The 18,127-nt window shown below is 51.7% G+C and overlaps 1 protein-coding gene across 1 annotated transcript in view; it reads right to left on the bottom strand.

Annotated features, from left to right (window-relative positions):
* The window catches only part of STRIP2 (striatin interacting protein 2), a 57,427-nt gene that overhangs the window by 36,905 nt on the left and 2,395 nt on the right, over window positions 1-18,127 (bottom strand). The window contains exons 2-7 of the mRNA XM_045002035.1: window positions 13,295-13,364; window positions 6,451-6,525; window positions 3,659-3,793; window positions 1,745-1,865; window positions 1,178-1,246; window positions 131-237 (exon numbers count right to left, since the gene is read on the bottom strand). Of these exons, the coding sequence (XP_044857970.1) occupies window positions 131-237; window positions 1,178-1,246; window positions 1,745-1,865; window positions 3,659-3,793; window positions 6,451-6,525; window positions 13,295-13,364 (577 nt within the window). The remainder of the gene's footprint in view (window positions 1-130; window positions 238-1,177; window positions 1,247-1,744; window positions 1,866-3,658; window positions 3,794-6,450; window positions 6,526-13,294; window positions 13,365-18,127) is intronic.

Genomic DNA, 18,127 nt, shown 5'->3' with positions numbered 1-18,127 from the left:
CCTCTGGTTTTACAGCTACCACACCGAGGCCTTCAGAGCACGGGACGGCAGAGCGGGCTGCACCCTCCGCCCCCCAGGCATGGTTGCTCGTGAGAGAGGAACTGTGCTTCAGAGGGTGGCAGCTACTCACTGAGCTCCGTCCTGAAGGTCTCCCGGGAGCTCTTCCACTCGGGCGGGTCAGCCTCCGCCTCCACACGGATGTTCTCCACCATCAGGTACATGACACTCAGCAGCACCCTGGAGAGAAGGCGTCAGGAGAGGCAGGTCGCACGGCCACCCACGGTGCATTTCCTCTACAGGTTGCCCCTGCCGGTAGGATTTGGGGGGGGGAATCCCAGCCTCTCCATCCTGCCCCTTCCACTACTAAGGCAGGTCCAAGAGGAGGGGAGAAAGTCTGGGGTTTTCCTGGAACAAGCCAGTGACCTTCGCTCTGCCCGTCCAGCCAGGCAGCAGTCGAGCAGGCAGGCCCTACATTACAATCCAGACTGTTCCGCAATCTGCCCCCCTGAGCCAGAGCCTGCGGGTCTCAAAAGCTGGACCTTCCATCCCGCCGCACGGCATCTGCTCGGGGTGCAACTGGCGGACGCTTGTGGGACCCGCCGCGTTGGGGTGACGCCCTGGAACGATCCCACGGGGCCAGCAAGGTGACAGAAAGGACAACTAAAATATACGGCATTTTCTCAGCTGAGATACTGCTTCTCCCTTGGATGGTGGGTTTACCCCCCTGTTCCTGACCCCCGCCAGTGTGATCATGTCTCCCCACCTATTCCTTCAGATACAACATATCCAGGCAACCCTCCCCACCGCAAAGGGCTTGCTACAGTCTTCTGGGGAGTCCATCAATGCCCCTCCAAGCCCAGAGAGGGCGTAGGGGCCATAAGACGACTGAAGGTTTCATCCCCTTTCCTCCCATGAGCTGCCAGACTCCACTGGCCCAGAGAGCTGAAAGCACTTGCCTCTCTCTGCAGGGCCACCAGACACCCTCGCTGAACTTAGCCTGAAGAGCTCTGAAGCCTAAAGAAGCCGCCTGGTGATTTCCCTGGCGCCTTGGCCAAGGCAGCGGACAGAGGGGCTGGGTGTGCCCGCTGACCTGACAGCTCTTTCCCATCTCACTTCCCGCTCCAGGGCAGGCGGACAGGTTCTAGAATAGAGGACACGGGGTGAAAGGACAGCTCACCTGAGCTCCGTGCTATCCGCTAAGGAGATGGCTGGTTTCCTCAAGGCACTGCTGCAAGCCTGGCTGTTGCTGCAGTGAAGAAAGAGGAGGACAGGAGTTCGTGGTCAAATCTCCACTCAGTCAGTGGCTGCTCAGGATGGAGAGAGACTCCACCACTCAGACCAGACAAGGCTACATCTAGGGCCCATTTACACTATGAATAGCCAGAGAATCACAGAATGTAGGACTGGAAGTGACTTCGAGAGGTCATCTAGTCCAGTCCCCTGCTCTCAAGGCAGGACTACGTGATGCCTCTCAGGGATGGTCTAGTTGTTTGTCTAACTTGTTCTTAAAACCCTCCAATGACGGAGATTCCACAACCACCCCTAAATTGTCCTTTCTACACCAAACCATCTCTCTCTCGCAGAGAGAATTGCTCTGGTGATTAGACCACCTTTGTTCCACCCCGCCTCTCCACCAAAACTCCGGTTATGGCCATTAGCAAGTAGCCAAAACCAAACAGGGACATCCCGTGGACGGATGCGTTATGAAGATGAGAGCAGATCAGAGAACGCTAAACCCTCTCACTCTATCTCCATGTTCAGCAGCTCCAGGAAGGCTGAGAAAGTCCCCATCTGGTACAACAGGAAGTTATTGTGCCGAGACCAATGCAGGACCTCCGCTTCCATGTCACACTCGCCAAATACACCTGGGGGAACAGAGAGGCCGATGGAGCAAACTGTGTGAAGTGAGGTGAAGTTAGTGCTGGTGAAAGGTACCAGGCTGGCAGGACTGGAGTACGGCGAACAGGTGCAGGAGCTGTGCAAGCTTCCTCCATCCCGACACGGAGGGACCACTTATCGGAGTGAGAGGGGAGTTTGGGCTCAGTCCCCATTCCACCACTGGTTTCTCTCCAATTCTGGAGCCAACATGCTCAGGGTCTAACTGATCACCACATGTGGGGTCAGGAGGGAATTTCCCCCCAAGTGAGACTGGCCCTGGGGGTGAGGGTGTTCGTCTTTCTCTGCAGCAGCAGGTGTGGGTTGCTTGCCAGAATCATCTGGGTCTGACTCTTGAAATCAATTCCCTGCCATTGCAGGGCCTTGGGCACCGGTGCACCTCGGTCCCTCCTGCTCGCCACGTGTGGCGCACTCTAATTTAGTCTCCAGAGGGCTGTAATACTTTGGTTTGGGCTTCACTTGTTGAGTCTGGTGCCAGGGTGCAGGCTGGCGCTGGTGCCCTGTACAATGGGAGAGGTCAGACTACATGATCTGGTTCCTTCCGAGCTTAAATTCTGTATCTCTAATGGTGCCTAACGTGGTGACGGCCTTTCTGATTGACAACAATCCACCAGGAACTGCACTGAGAGCCAACCCTCACCCCCCCCTGTCCACCTTCACCAGATGGCTGATTTTAAATAACCACACAACAATACATCCGTGTGCAGGAAGAGCCAACGCCCAGTCAAAGAAACCTCCCTCAGCGGGGGCAAACACTTCCAGTTTCCATTTGGTCTAAGGTAGGTCACGATTTGGGGGTAGGAGGGGGAAGAGAAATTGACTCAGAACGTGAGGGTCTCTTGGTGCCGAAGATCAGGCTGACAGTATCCAGTTACCTCCTGGCTGACCTGCACCATGAAAACGGAGGAGGAAGAACAGAAGGAAACACAGGAAGGAAGGGGAGAGAGAGAAGCCAAGTGTGGGGGAAGGAAGATGCTGAGCGAGGACCCACCCAGCCGGGCAGAGGGACCCTGCTGCAAATCATGATCATCAAGGGTCTCCTATGGGACTCTTTTCAAGCAGACCGAGCAGCCTGCAGGTGATAACTTAGTCCCTGCCGACCTGGGCTGGATTTATTCCAGCAACCTCCACACTAGGTATTTCTAATGCCCCATTGCTGCAGAACCTAGGTGCCGAGTACCTGGCAGCATCCAGATCTAGGGATTAAAGTCTTCAGTTTCTATTCCCAAGCCCATGAACCAGTCAGTCTCCTAAGAGAGTCATTTCTTAACTATGACATTAGCCCTGCGTCTGGATGCACGACAGCCTTCGGCCGGCACTAACATACCACGGTGACAGGCAATGCAGAAATGCCGTTAAGGGCCGGTGTAAATGAAGATGCCATTTGCATCCAGCAGGGGTGAAATCTACCCCGCGTTAGCCTGCCGCACACTAAGTGTCCGCGTAGCCCCTGCTGTCATGAACTCCCAGTTTCCTAGTGTGCTTTGATCCACTCCCATCTCAAAGCGGGACAGATCAAAGCACACGCAGGAACTTTTAGCATCCAGTAGCTGGGTCCACACGGACACAGCGCGTGGCAGGCAAGCACCAGGCAGATTTACACCCCAGCTTGACGAGAACTAAGCGTTTAGACAGTGCTGGGCTTCGAGAGTCGACCCGTCCAGCAGGGTGGGAGAAAACAATTCCTCCTCGCCTTAGGAGCAACCAACCTTCCCGAGTAAACCCACAGTGCACAGGCCACCTGTTGGGCCCAGGCAGTTACCTTGTGCCAAATAAAGGACAGCTCGTGCTGCTTTCAGTCTCTTGTCCCTGTTGACCACCTCCAGCCCGTCCAGCAACCGCATCACATAGGCCTTCTGCTGCGCTAGGTCCAGCTCCGGCCATCTCTTGCCCTGCACTGGAAACAAGAGAGGAGAATGAGCCAGGATCTTGGCCCCTCAGTGGGCTGGTCCCTTCACGGAGCCCGTTCCAGCCTCTCTCGGATACTACAGGGATGGGTGTTGAAGCAAGTGGAAGGAAGCCACGTGGAATAGTGGCCAGTATCACTGGCATGCTGGAGACACACACGGACTTTTCTGGGCACTAGAGCAGTTCCCAGCACCCTCCTTCAGATGGACGACGTCATCAGGGAGGCCCCTCGTCTGGTTTTAAGCCAGATAGGCCACTTTTGTCCCCCGTCCGGTACAGAGACTAAACCAGAGTCCGGTATCACAGATGGGGGACACCATTTTGAAGGGCACACCACTCCACCTCCCCGCGGGCATGACCTCGCATGCACCATGCGTGGGCGGTTGCGTTAACGGAACGGCACGCTCTTCAAAATGGCTTCCTCTGGGCAGCGCCACCTCATACACAGTGTGTGTGAGGTCACAACAGCAGGGGCAGGCCCACGGCGGTCCTGGAAGCATTGGCACGTCCCATGGTCTGGGGACGTGGCAGCGGCCACCCTACATGTTGTTCCTGTTGGACACAGCCAACTCATGGGACACTGGGAAATAGCCCAGCAGGCCGAGTCAGCCATCGCTCTCGTGATCCCTTCCTTCCCCCGTCGTGTAGGGAACCCAAGGCTGCAGGAACGCCAGCTGCAAAGCACACGCGTATGTCACAGAACCTGTCAGCTTCATCTCAACGAAACCCCCCCAGACAAGCCCTCCGCAGGCAGCAGCGGTTCTGGGGTTTCGAGCATTAGCAGGCGCTCAGTCACTAGCCAGTAGGGAAGCGCTGGTAATGCGCGTCAGGCTTCTGTTCCTGACTTCCCCCAACTCATTGCGTAACCGTGGGCAATTCGCTCGTTCGCTCTGTGCTTCGGTTCCCCCGCTCTGCGAAACGAGGACGATACGGACCCATGTCGGGGGTGGGGGGAGCGGTGAGAATTCACGTCTGAAGAACGAGGGGATCCTTAGAGGCGCTGGGATCTTCTGTAGAGGCAAAGATGCTGGGACGCTCCTCACGGACAAGAACAGCGCACGCTTCTCTTTGTTTAGTCTGCTCTGTTACAACCTTCCGTATTTATATCCCCCGGTTACCACAGTACCTGAGCACCTGGCAAGCTTTAGCGCGGCCGTTCTCCAGCTTATTTGATCGGGCCCCTGTGTGTGTCTGGAGTCGTTTAGGGGTGATTCGTCGATATCACTTTTCACAGCCGACTTGGCCCCCTTTGCCACCCTTATTTCTGCGCTGCTGCTGCCACCCCGGGGCCGACAGCCGGAGCCGCGCCCCGGTGAGCAATTGGGGGGGGGGAGAAGAGAGCCCCCAGATGGTGGGGCTTCGGCTCCCCCCTTTATCCCTGCCTCCCAGGTGTGCGCGGCCGTTCTGCACGAACCCCAGCCACTCAGGACTGACCGCACACAGCTCACGCCTCCCTTGACACACTCCCGCCCCTCTGAAAGCCGGAGCCGGGCCGAGGTAACAGCCGGCTGGGGAGCTGCTGATCCTCCATCTGCCCTGGGCAGGGGGGCTCGGGACACAGGCCAGGGGCTGCTCTGGGGCTCCCCACCCCGGGCAGGTGAGGGTCTGCAGCTCCCCACAGCTCCATGGGCTGCTTTTACCCGGGCGGGGCCTTGGGGGGGAAAAGAGGGGCAGGGCCCATGGCGAGAAGTGGATAGCCATGGCCCCTCCCCCCCCGTTCCGGCGCTCCTGCCCCCACCCCCAGTTGTTGTGATAGGTTATTGGTAAGCTGTGCGTCCGTCACGCCGGGCAGATTCGGGGACTTTCCGTGACTTTTGCAGCAGCCAGTGCGGCTGGCTAAGGAGCCCCCTGAACACTCTGGCAGCCCCTGGGCCAGCTGCAGCAGTCTGGGTGTGCCGGGGGGGGGCTCAGGGCTGGGGTGCCGCGCTTACCTCGGGGGAGGGGAGGCGCCCTGGAAGCGGCCAGCATGACCCTGCAACTCCCGACCTAGGTGGAGGGTCCCTGCTTGCAGGCGCGGCCCCCGCAGCTCCCATTGGGTACGGCTCCCAGCCAATGGGAGCTGTGGAACCGGAGCTTGGCGGGAGCTGCGCACGGAGCCCCCCACTGGCCTTGGGCTCCCTCTAGGAGCTGCAGGGACACGCGGAGCCAGCCGAGGTCCCGGGCAGTGTGCTGCTGCCCACCCTACCCCCCAGCACCAGTGGGGGTCCCAGACTGCTCCCCCCCAACAGAGCACCTGCGGGCCCCCGGCCCAAGGATTAGTTCGGGTTGATTGTACAAATCATGGACAGGTCACGGCCGTGCAGTTTTGTTTCCTGCCTGTGACCCGTCCATGATTTTTACTAAAAATACCCATGACTAAAACGTAGCCTTAGTTATTGTGACATCTGATGAACTGCCGCTGACTCCTTCCAGCTGGGCTCACAGGGGAAATAATTTTATAGGCCCAATTCTCACAACCCCACCTCAAACCCTGAGTCAAAGGCGCAATATACGGATCCAGCCCTGCAAAACTGAACTGGCACGAGAAGCACCTCTCCCCAGTGCCGCTGAGGTCCGTTCACCCAGGTAAGGGCTCCTCATGAGGCCAGGTTTGCAGAGTTGGGACCCGTCTCGCCACATGAGATGCCATAGTCCGGACTGGGATACCTTGAGTTTGAAAATCCTCTTCGAAGCACTTTCTGTTGATGGTGAACTCCGGCTCCTCTGTGTAGCTGTACAGTTCTATTGGGGAAGAGAGAGACAGAAAAAAGGCTTGAAAGCGGAGCTTAGCAATTAGAGACAGAGCCCCCCACTTACCAGTTCCAGTGCCTGAGTTCTCAAAAGGGCACCTCGGGGCCGAGCGACTCATTTGAGCAAACATGTGGGAACTGGACGCCTAAATTAACTAGATTAGGGCAGCGTAGCCTAGTGGAAAGCACTGGACTGAGACTCAGGAGACCCTAGGTTCTATTCCAAGCTCTGCTCCTGGCCTATGAGGTGACCTTACGCACGTCACGTCCCCGCTCTGAGCCTCAGTTTCCCCATCTGTAACATGTAGATAATGATCCTGACCTCCTCTATAAAGCACTTTGAGATCCATGGATGAAAACTGCTATATAAGAGCGAGGTATTAGTTAATTATTAATTATTATTATTATTAATAGGCTTTTCTACCACCACCAAGTTCCTCACAAGAATTTAATTAATGTACCTTAACTACACCCCGGTGGGTAAGGAAGTATTATCCCCATTTTACAGATGGGAAATGGAAGGACAGAAATGTGCCTTTCCCCAAGGAGACAGTCTGTGGAAGAGCCAGGAACGGACTCCAGATCTCCCGATTCTCAGGCCAGTTCCTTAATTACACGCGCATCCTTCCTCTCTCACTTTGGTGCCCAAGGTTACATATCATGCTCACAGTGTAAATGAAAAAAAATGCAGCCAGGGTGAGGATGAGACATGGTGGGTGGGTTTAGGTAGCTCTGACTGAGCCTGGAATATACTTTGTTCACTTTAATGTCACACTATTAACGTGTGTGTGGGGGGGAGATCCATAATTACTGCTAAGCTACAAAAGTAATACAATACACATAAGCCAAGGCCCACTGAATGTGTGAACCAGCACCACTGTCGTTTGCTAAAACGGCATTTTAAAATCTAATTGACAACACTATTTATGCCACTTGTTTACTTTTTTGCATTTCACCATTTCTAGTCAATTGCACCCTCAGGTTCTCTGGCCCGAGCCCATGGGAGTTGCTGGCACTGCGGGGAATGTCTCCTCAGGATTATTTTGGAAGTTCTTTCTATTGCCGTGGCGAAAGGGGCCACAAAAGTCTGGGGATAGATACAAATAATTATGATTTATCTTCCAAGAAGAATGAGGATCAGAATCCCCGCTGGGCAGGGTAGTGAAACCGAGAGTGTCACGACTGGGATGTGGGCAATCAGGCAGGACTAGCAGTCAGGCTTAGTGGCTGGAGCAGGCGTCAGAAGCCAAGCTAGGGGTTAGATGCAGAGTCAAACCAGGAGTCAAACCAGTGACGAGAAGGAAAGCCAGGAGTTAAAGCCAAAGTCCGAAGCAGAGAACAAGAGTGAGGTCCATTGTAGCACCAAGCCAGGTACCGCCAGGCTGCAGAGACAGCTTCCTGGAACTCCCTCCATGCCTAAATAATGCGCCTGGAGCAATCAGAGGTCACGGGGGTGCTGTCATTGGGTATTCTGTAAGAGGCACATCCTGTGTTGCTTATTCCCCTATGGTTTATAGCGCATGGATCGCAGCTATGCCTTGGCTGCCAGGGTGGAAGTGTTCATCACCTAAAGCCCTACAGACCTCGGTTCTGCTCGGCTGGACCCTTAGAGGCAGAGACAATTCCTGCTTCAAGGAACTTGCAGTGTACATTAAAACCAAGTCACTCAGGCCTTGTCTACACCACACAGTCAGCATTCGACGACAAACCAGTGGAGAGTGACATACAACAACGCTCCTCCCGCTGATTTAACTCTCCTGCCACACCGACAAAATAAAACCACCTCAACGAGAGGCATGGAGCGTTTTGCGACACAGTTAGATCAATGCAACGTCAGCGCAGACACTGCGCTTGGTTATATTGCCGAGAACGGCCTCCGAGAGGTGTCCCACAATGCCCAACCTGTATTTGTGTCAAATGTGACCCAACAGTCTCCTTCTACAGGAGAACCCAATCTGAACTGCAGGAGGTGGGTACTTCTATCTATAATTTATAACGCTACGAGAGCAAAGGCAACCCTTTTACAGACTTTGTCCTACGGGACAAACTGGTGTTTCACCGGCGCATCCCAACCCACTATCACTTTCGCACTAAATCATCAAGTTGCAATGCCGCAGAATGACGTTTCATGGGCTCCAAAAGCCATTTTGGTACCGCAAGCGCTTGAGTGGCTGAACTCCACTCAGGAAAAATCGAGATGGCCCCTGATTCCTGATATTCACGAGACAAGGGTGAAAACTCCAGGAATGTCGAGTAATCGGTGCTCATTTAAATGTGGGTTTGGGATCGCATGAAGGACAGCCAGGAGAACGTCGCTCTCCGCTCTCCAGCGGCGGAAGGACACCTCACTGACAAAACGTACTGCAACTCCGTCTGCACCAGCAGATCCTCTGCTTAGAAGCCTAGAGCTAAAAATAGTGACCCCTTTGCAGTTTGCTGGCAGGAGTACGCTCAAGACCCTCTGACAATTACACAGCAGAAACAGCCTGAGTCATTCCACTTGTAAGAACACAGGCCTGACCTGTGCTTAACTCCTTCTCCTCTCGCTTATCCTGACCACAGAGCGGGGCACCGTGCAGCGATGAAGGGGAACAACAGCTGAATAACTCTCATTGTAAAGTAATTCCTGCCCTGGAAACAAACACCAAACGGCTCAGCCCACTTGCTGCTTGTTACCAGCCGCCCTGAGGACTATTCTGAGCGCCCTGCCAGCTCTGCTTGGAGTTTGGAACGCGGGTGTGATAAAGCCACTGAGCGAAACGCTGACACGAAACAGCGATACGCTAGGAGTCGGCATGTTCTAGTCATAAGGGCACAGCATGCGGCTCGGAGCTTAGGTTCGGCTCAGGCAGACACCCAACAAGAGGGGGACCAGGAACGGGACAGGAAGCCTTTCACTTTTCAGCCCAAGCTGCCTGTGGTCAAAAGTTGTTACCAGCTGATGGCTATTTGGGAGCCTATGGAAGTGAGCTGATGAGTTTCGCAGTCTAGATCGCAATCACTGTCCTCAGCATCTTTCCGGTCAACAGGCCAAGGGTGCAGTAGGAAATGACCTTGATGAGATCTTTCTGAGCAGGCAGAGGTGACGGGTTAGGTCACAAAGACCCACCTTGGGACTCTTACCTGATGTGCTGAGTACCTCTGAGCCCGTTTTCTCTGCCAGTTTGGGGCTCCAGAACCCTGCCTTGTTGAGCCAGACACGCGAGCCTGTTGCAACACAGACCCACGCCCCCAAAGCTGCAAACTTAACGAAAACAGCTTAAGAAGTGTTCCTGTCTCCAGCACCCAGCGGGACCCGAACCCCAGATAAATCCGTTTTACTCTGCATAAAGCTGATACAGCAGGGTCTCAAACACACAGCCCGCGGCGTTATTTCCTATGGCCCACCAAGCTCCCCACGCCCCCCCCCACATTTCCTGCGGCTGCCAAGTTCCCCTCACCCCCCCCCCAGCCCCCAGTGCGCTGCCTCCCAGCTCCTCTGCCTACCTCCAGGCACTTCCCGCCGCCAAACAGCTGTCTGGCGGTGCTTAGCGCTTTCCAGGAGGGGGGGGGGAGGAGCGGGGAGCCGCACGCTCAGGGGAGGAGGCAGAGAAAAGGCGGGCGGGGATTTGGGGAAGGGGTTGGAATAGGGGCAAGGAGGAGGGAGATTTGGGGCGAGGCCTCATGAAAGGGGTGGAGTGGGGGCAGGGCTGGGGGCAGTGGGTGTCAGTGATGCGGCCCTCGGGCCAATGTATTAGTCCTCACATGGCTCTCGTGGTCATTTGAGTTTGAGATCCCTGTTATACATGGTGAACGCATAAATTGTCCACCCTTTATAAAACTGCATGAGAAATGCGCACAGCTGTTTGCTCACCCAGGTATTAATCACCTACTCTGGGTTAATTAATAAGCAAAAGTGATTTTATTAAGCATAAAAGGTAGGATTTAAGTGGTTCCAAGTAATAACAGACAGAACAAAGTAAGTTACCAAGCAAAATAAAACAAAACACGCAAGTCTAAGCCTAAAACATTAAGAAATTGAATACAGATGAATCATCACCCTCAGAGATGTTCCAAGAAGCTTCTTTCACAGACTAGACTCCTTCCTAGTCTGGGCCCGAACCTTTCCCCGGTACAGACCTTGTTAGTTCCAGCAGGCATCAGGTGAAAAGCAGGGGATTCCACATGAGGAGGAGGCCTTTGTTCTGTTCCACCCCCTTTTATAGCTTTGGCACAAGGCGGGAATCCTGTGTCTCTCTCTGGGTTCCCACCCCTCCTTCTCAATGGAAAAGCATCAGATTAAAGATGGATTCCAGTACCCGATGACATGGTCACATGTCCTGTGAGCCCTCCTCCATTCCTCCAGGACTGGCCTGCACACATGCAGTGGAGGCTTGCGAGTAAACAGAGCCATCTACCGTCAATTGCCCTAGTCAGTGGGAGCCATCAAGCTTCCAAACCACATTAATGGCCCACACTTTGCATAATTACAATAGGACTTCAGAGTTAACTTCGTATTTCTAGTTTCAGATACAAGCATGATACGTTCATACAAATAGGATGACCACACTCAGTAGATTATAAGGTCTGTGATGATACCTTACAAAAGACCCTTTGCATAAAGCATATTGTAGTTATATCATATTTACACTCATAAGCATATTTCCATACACATATGGAGTGCAATGTCACAGTAGGGGGGGTAAACATTTGAGAGGGACGGTGCAGAGAAGTTTCCACTCTGTCTCCCCGGGCTCCTCCAGTTCTTGGAGAGTACTTCGGAGCAGTCCTCTGAAGCTATCCTGAGACCTTACTCCCCGGTGGGGAAGTGACCGGGCATTGCGGCTCCGCCATTAATTATTTAATACCGTCTCCAATTCTAGGTAACTACTTTGGATGTCCTCAATCTATTGCTTATGTCTGTGTGTGCTTAAATCTAATAAACTGCAGTTTTAGATAAGAAAACGCTTACTTGTATTAAAGTTTCAACAGACAGAACTGCTGTGTTCCCACTGATTTATTCCTGACGGTGTCAGGAGCGAAACAGTTAAGTTACCACTGCTTTGGGTTTTGAAAACCCTGGGTAACATCCCCTCTCCAGCGTTTAAAGACAGAGCTAATTAGACTCAACTCTGGGTGTGGCTACACGACGAGGCTTTTAGCGACACAGTTGTGCTGCTACAGCCATGCCGTGAAAAGCCGCTTAGCGTAGCTGCTGTTTGTCAGCGGCTGCTGTTTGTCCACCCCCCTCCTCCACCCCAGGAACAGCGGCTTTATTGGCAGGAAAGTGCTCCTGCTGACAAAGCACCGTTCACACTGGCGCTTTTCATCGGTGAAACTTTTGTGGTTCGGGGTGTGGGCTTTTTTTTTTTTTTTTTTAAACCACCCCTGAACGACAAAAGTTTTGCCGACGAAGAGCCAGCGTAGACAAAGCCTGACCACCGTTGTTTCTGTTCAGTGATTACCAGCGGTGAATCGCTGCTGTCAGGACAGTGGTGGAAGGAAAGACAATGCAGAGGCTGCACTGGCAGTGAGGTTTCCTGCTATCCAGTGAAATCACTAAAGATCTGGGTTAAGCAGTGGAAGCTCAGAACAGGGCAGACGTGTCAGTGAATGTCCAACAGAGGCAGCACGTGACCAGCAGCGGCAGAGTAAAGCACTAGCGGCAGCCAACAGCCAGTTGCAGATGTGCACAGACACCACAGAGACACTGCTCGACACCCCCCCTCCCCCCCCCGGGGCGGAAGATGAACCCTTGCGAACACACCTCTGAACTCTGGGTCTTTGCTAACCAAACACAGCCAGCCGGGAGCTGGGTGCAGCAGAGGGAGCGGGGAGTGATGCGTTAAAGGGACATCGGACTTTCCCACTGCAAGGTGGGAAACTGAGGCCAAGAACACTGCCCAGGGCACGGTACAGTGAGGTGCTTGCTTACGGTTACACGATTTGAATGTGGCTGTGGTGTTTTCCCAAACTAATACCTGGTTCCATTTCCCTTTTAATAAAAGTTCTCTCTTGTTACACACAGACTCCGGGCTTGCAAGAGGGGAAGTTCTGCCTCTTAGAGGCGCCCAGGGTGGTGGTCCATGTTTGCAGATTACTGGTTGGGGGCTCAAGCTGGTTCTGTTTCGCAATGGTAAGAGGAACCCCTACATGTTGAACTCGGCCCTTGCTGCTGCCAACTCCACCTGGCCGAAACGTTATGAATAAACGAAACAAGAAGCAGCGATTGTAACATTTATCACAACTTTTCAAGATTTTGAAAAAAATTCTCACATGCAAAAAGAAGAAACGAACATGTAGGGTTTTCATGTCCGTGGACTCTGCTTCCTGTTTTGTTCAGATTATAGTTTTGAATGGCAATAGCAGGATGAAGATCAATAGCGTGATGGTGATAATTAAGGAGACTGCTCTGCATGTTTAAACCTACTGCTTCTCATCTGTCTAAAGGGCTTTGCACACATTGGCTGGTTTGCCGTGTTACATATTTCACTTCCCAACCCGAACTGCAGCAGTTAGGTAGCTCTTGTTCCACCCCAGAAGTGGATGCATTTCCGTGAAGGGTGATGTAATTCCTCTCTGCTGTGCATGACCTGTAAAGCCCTTTGGAAGGAAAGGCACTCTATAAACATAAGATGACATTATTCAATATATATCTCCGACTGAACCTGTCTTATTCTACATGTGATTTTATACCCGCCGGATCCTGACTTCAATAGCTCAGTAAAACCGCTGTGCGGCAAAGATCTCCTCTCGCCTCCATTTTTCGCACGTTTCTTTACCTGATAATTCAGCAGCGTAGCCGTCAGCATCCCCGTACTCAAACTCCACACTGGGGCAGTCCACGGAGCCCTATGGGGAGAGAGATTCCTTTGTGAGTACAAAGACAGGAAACCGAGGGGCTTGTCTCATACGTACAGGAGAAATGGGACAATCACAGTCGATACACACACACACAGACTGTGCAGTCCAGGGAAAAACCATCCAGGTTGAATGCAGCATCCCACTTTGCTGCATCTTTTATTTATAGCTTCAGAATATTCTGCTTAAAATAAAGAGCTGGAGGAGACAAGCCGTTTCCATCAGGTCCATGTAGTAGCCGTTGGGTTGTCAGGAAAAATCAAGGCAGCCCCGGGTGAGGGGCTGGGAGAACGTTGGGAGGATGTCAGGGGTCTCTCGGCACATATTTCCCAGCACCACTGATGAAGGTTTCCATTAAGGCTTATCAGGAGCATGTCAAATGAAACCACACCACGGCCTTCGAATCAGGGGACACTTACCCAAGCATACATGACCCTCACTACTGACCCAGTTCTCCAGAGCCGGGTGGAAGGACCTGCCGCCTGCTCAAAACACAGGGTCAATTGGGAAGAGCTATTTTTATCAGCCTCCCAAAGCCATGTTTGGGCACCTCTGCGGCATGACAACAGGAAGCAGGCCAGGCTTCCACTGGGCAATACGTAGGTACCGCAGGCTCCCACAACCTATCGCGGAGTCTGGCTCTTACAAAAGGGACCCGGCCTTCTTTTAAATGTATCATTTCCCATCTGATCACGTTCTGACCTATGGTACAAATGCAAACCCAGTTTGCTCCTAAGCGGAAAGCTCTAGTATGATACAGTGAAATGAGCCCCCCCATTTAAACCACCAAAGAAGAAAACAAAACCCCTCATACCCATGTGGGAATCCTCAAATACAAATGGAAAATCCCTTCCTGGGATGTTTTCCTGGACAGGGGCCATAGAGAAGGATCTCGACACAGGAGTAATCTCAGCAATAGGCTACTCACCCAGTGAGGTACTACTTACGGTGAGTAATGGTGACAAAGTCAGGCACTGAAGTTTTGTTGTTGTTTTTTTAAATTGTCTCACATCGGCTGCTAAAGGTACATAATGAAGTGAGATCTGGATACCTAATAATAGTGACAATCTAATTTTTCTCCTCTGGTTCCCCCCACCCCCTTTTATGAAATGTGACAGTCTCTTTCTTTGGTTCCACAAACCATGTTCCTACAGAATTCTACAGGCATCTTTCACGTTTCCTGGAAGTCAACGAATTATCACTACAGTCATCCATCCATTCCCTTTTTCAGCCACGTAACCATGTCCCATGGCTATATTTTGGCCTATATGGAATACAATTTCTTTGGCTACGCGTGTGTCTTTACCTGATGGAAAACATGAGATCTGAAATTGGTTATTGGGGCATGAACCTTTTGTAAATGATCATCATAAAGAAGAAAGTTGAGTAAACACATGCAACATCTCCGATGAGAGAGACAACACATGGGAGAACTACAAATACTGAAAATATCAACTAAAAAGAAGTGACTTTAGAACCTGAAAACTATCAGTTGATAGGTCAGGTGCAGATTAAAAAAAAATGCCACCATTCCCAGCTAAATCCTGTTTTCGTGTTAGAGCATGAGCGGGTGCCAGCAGTAATAGTTTGCATCACCAATATTCATAATCATGAATGACAGATAACATCCGCAGAGATGGTCAGAACAGGCTGAATGCAAAACCCACTGATGTCAGCAACAACTCACTGACTTCAATGGGCTTCGGACTGGGCCCAAAATGCACCACCATCACCAAATGTGGTGAAGTTTTCCAAATTTTTCCTCCAAATTTTCAAATCACTTCCAATGATCGGGCACCGTACGTCCTTTCAATAAACAGCAGAACCTCAGAGATACGAACACCAGAGTTATGAACTGACCGGTCAACCACAGGAAATATGCAATCAGGCAGCAGCAGAGACAAAAAAATTAAAAACCAAATGCAGTACAGTGCTGTGTTAAACGTAAACTACTAAAAAATTAAGGGAAAGCAGCATTTTTCTTTTGCATAGTAACGTTTCAAAGCTGTGTTAAGTCAATGTTCAGTTGTCAACATTTGAAAGAACCATTTCATTTTGTTCAGTTACGAACAACTTCCATTCCCGAGGTGTTCGTAACTCTGAGTTTCTACCGTACCCATAATGCACAGTAAAACCCTCCTTCTCAATTAGGCCCACGGAACAATTTGTGGTTCCTAGACCGAGACATTTTTGAACCATCACAAGCCAAACCTGAAAGTCTGGCTGAAGACTACAAGTACCACAGGATTAAAACTGCCCAACCGTTACCAAACTCCATAGAAGACGTACCCTGGGCGAGAATCGGCAGGTGAACTTCCAGAACAGTTAATTTGTTTTTGAAGAAACTGGGGATGGAAAAATGAATTTATAATAGGGAGCAAGTTTCAACCTTGGTTATCTCCCTGCCATTCCACTGCCCAATAATCCCCATCAGTGGAGGAGAAGGCAGGCAGCATGATTCAGTGGGTAGGCATGGACCAAATGGCAGCAGCTGAAAGTGCCAATACGCCTGCAAAATCCAGCAGATTTCCACAGGGAGTGAAAAGTCCCTGGGCCGAGGACCACATAAGACGGCCGACTGTACGGGACAGAATAAAACTGGGAATTAGGTACTTCTGGACCCTAATCCTGGCTCTGCCACCAATTTACTGTACAGCTTCAAGCAACTCCCCTTCTTCCTCAATGTTTCATCTATAAAGTGGGGATAACACCCACCCCCTTTAAATTGCACGGAGAAGACTCGTTATGTCTGTATATTTAGCGCGCTAGGTAAGTGTCACGTTTGCTGTATTCGGCCCTGGATCCAGGAGAAACAAGCAAATATGAAAGACTAGTGACAGGCTTAAAATGCGAGAGCTACCAGGGTTCTGAATGAAGGCCCTTTGTACCTTCGGGAGCCTGGCCCCCTGGTTTTCCAATGGTAAAGTGTCTTTAGCTGGAGTAGGTCACGAGGTCTCAGTTCTTACATTCACATCATTCTGATTACCAACTTACTTTATTTCTCTGTTTGAACTCCTGCATGATTTCAGCGGACATTATTCTGAGCACTGTTGGAGGTAGACAATGCTTTTTAGCATCGCCACCGTAAATCCCTGCTTTCAAATGGCGTAAGCGATTCATCCCTAATTCCAGCTGCTCATAAAATATCAGGCCAAATTCAGTCTTGTCTTAGGTGGGTGAAATTCTGCTGAAGTCAATGGATTTTGCCTGTGATAAATCACTAACAGGCTGAATTTGGCCAACTGTCTGTCACAATCATATTGGAGAGCAAACGCGGTGGTGGTGGGTTGGGAGAAGACCAATATGATTTTAAGACCCAGTGTCCCATTACCTATCTGTACTAGAAAGCCGACATGGCCCCAGTGTAAATGCCCTCAGGACCAGTCAACATTATCAAGCACTTGTTCTGGGTTTAAAAGAAAACAAGTCAGGTCCTGCAAGGAGTTTTCTTGGGATAAACAGCCAGTTTTACCATCAGCCCCTGCAGAATCACAGTGGTCACACAGCAGGTCAGCAGCGGAGCCAGAAACAGAACGGAAATGTCTCGCCTCCCTGTCCCCAGCTCCGTCAGACCCTCCGTTCACACCTTTAGGGGGCCTTGACTGCACAAAGGGCAGCACGTAATCAATGCTTAGGCCAAATACACTGCGCTGGCCAACTAAGTTGTGAGCTCTAAAGCCTCGGAGGAATTCAGTTAAGTCCTTGCGCCTGCAAACGTTAATCCACCCAGCAAAGGGGCTGTGACGCACAGAGCTAAAACCAAAGGAATCCTGCACCTCGGACCAGAAAATGCATTGACGGTGTCTGTGCCCATGTGACCTGGGCGTGCCTGGAAAGAGACCCCCTCTCTTACACCTCGTTTAGTGCCACGCCCAAGTATGAGCTATGGTTAAACTAAAGCTTCCCACTCGTGCCTACAGAACATAGGGCAGCGTCAACAGGTTTTTACAGTTCACGGCCAATCCTGCCACCCGCCTGCGTTCTACACATTAAGCTCTCACTTCATAGGTCTATTCAGCTGGGTTACCCCAGCATCGCAGTTCATCTCTCTCCTACCATGTTCAGACCTAGAGTTAAACCGAGAAGTGGGTAAGCGATTCCGTGGAGCTGGCATCGAAGAAAACCCACGACCGTGGAGATGAGGTGCCCCAAATCAGAGCTATAAACTCCCCGAAGAATGTCATAAGCAAAAGGTCTGGAAATGGCAGGAGGGAAGTTACAGCAGGTTTTGGCTGAGAGAGAAATGAACTGAAAACATGTTTGGCAGGGCCTTGGCTGCACTGGCACTAATAGGCAGCCTCAAGTCCCATCCTCCTCCCTCTGAAATCAACGGCAGCCTCAATGAGACCCTGTCCTCTGCCCTTCTGCCCCCCTCTGCTCGCTTCCCCACGAGCACCTCGCTACTTTCTCCCATGCTGGACCCGGGGTCCTCCTTGATCCTACACGCCACGTGGTGGCCGTCAAATCGCTCCTCTTCCCAGAATCCTCCCACAGCGACCCTCTCGTTAAAATGATACTGGTTCCTTTTTAAATCTAACACAACGCATGTCGGGCTGGTCTGGTAAGCCCCCAACTCTGCTCGGTGCAGCCTTCCTCCTTCCATCTCCCCCGGTTCCCTATCAGGATTATAAACTCTTACAGGCATCTATGGGGCTCCATCCAGGTGTTAAATGAATACTGCTAACAATCAAGGTAGGAATTAAGAATGGCCAGACTGGGACAGACCAAAGGTCCATCTAGCCCAGTATCCTATC

The sequence above is a fragment of the Mauremys mutica genome, chromosome 1 (genome assembly GCF_020497125.1).
Source record: "Mauremys mutica isolate MM-2020 ecotype Southern chromosome 1, ASM2049712v1, whole genome shotgun sequence".
Taxonomy (NCBI): Eukaryota; Metazoa; Chordata; order Testudines; family Geoemydidae; genus Mauremys; species Mauremys mutica.
The sequence above is the reverse complement of the archived record's forward strand: the minus strand, read 5'-3'. Positions and strand labels throughout refer to the sequence as shown.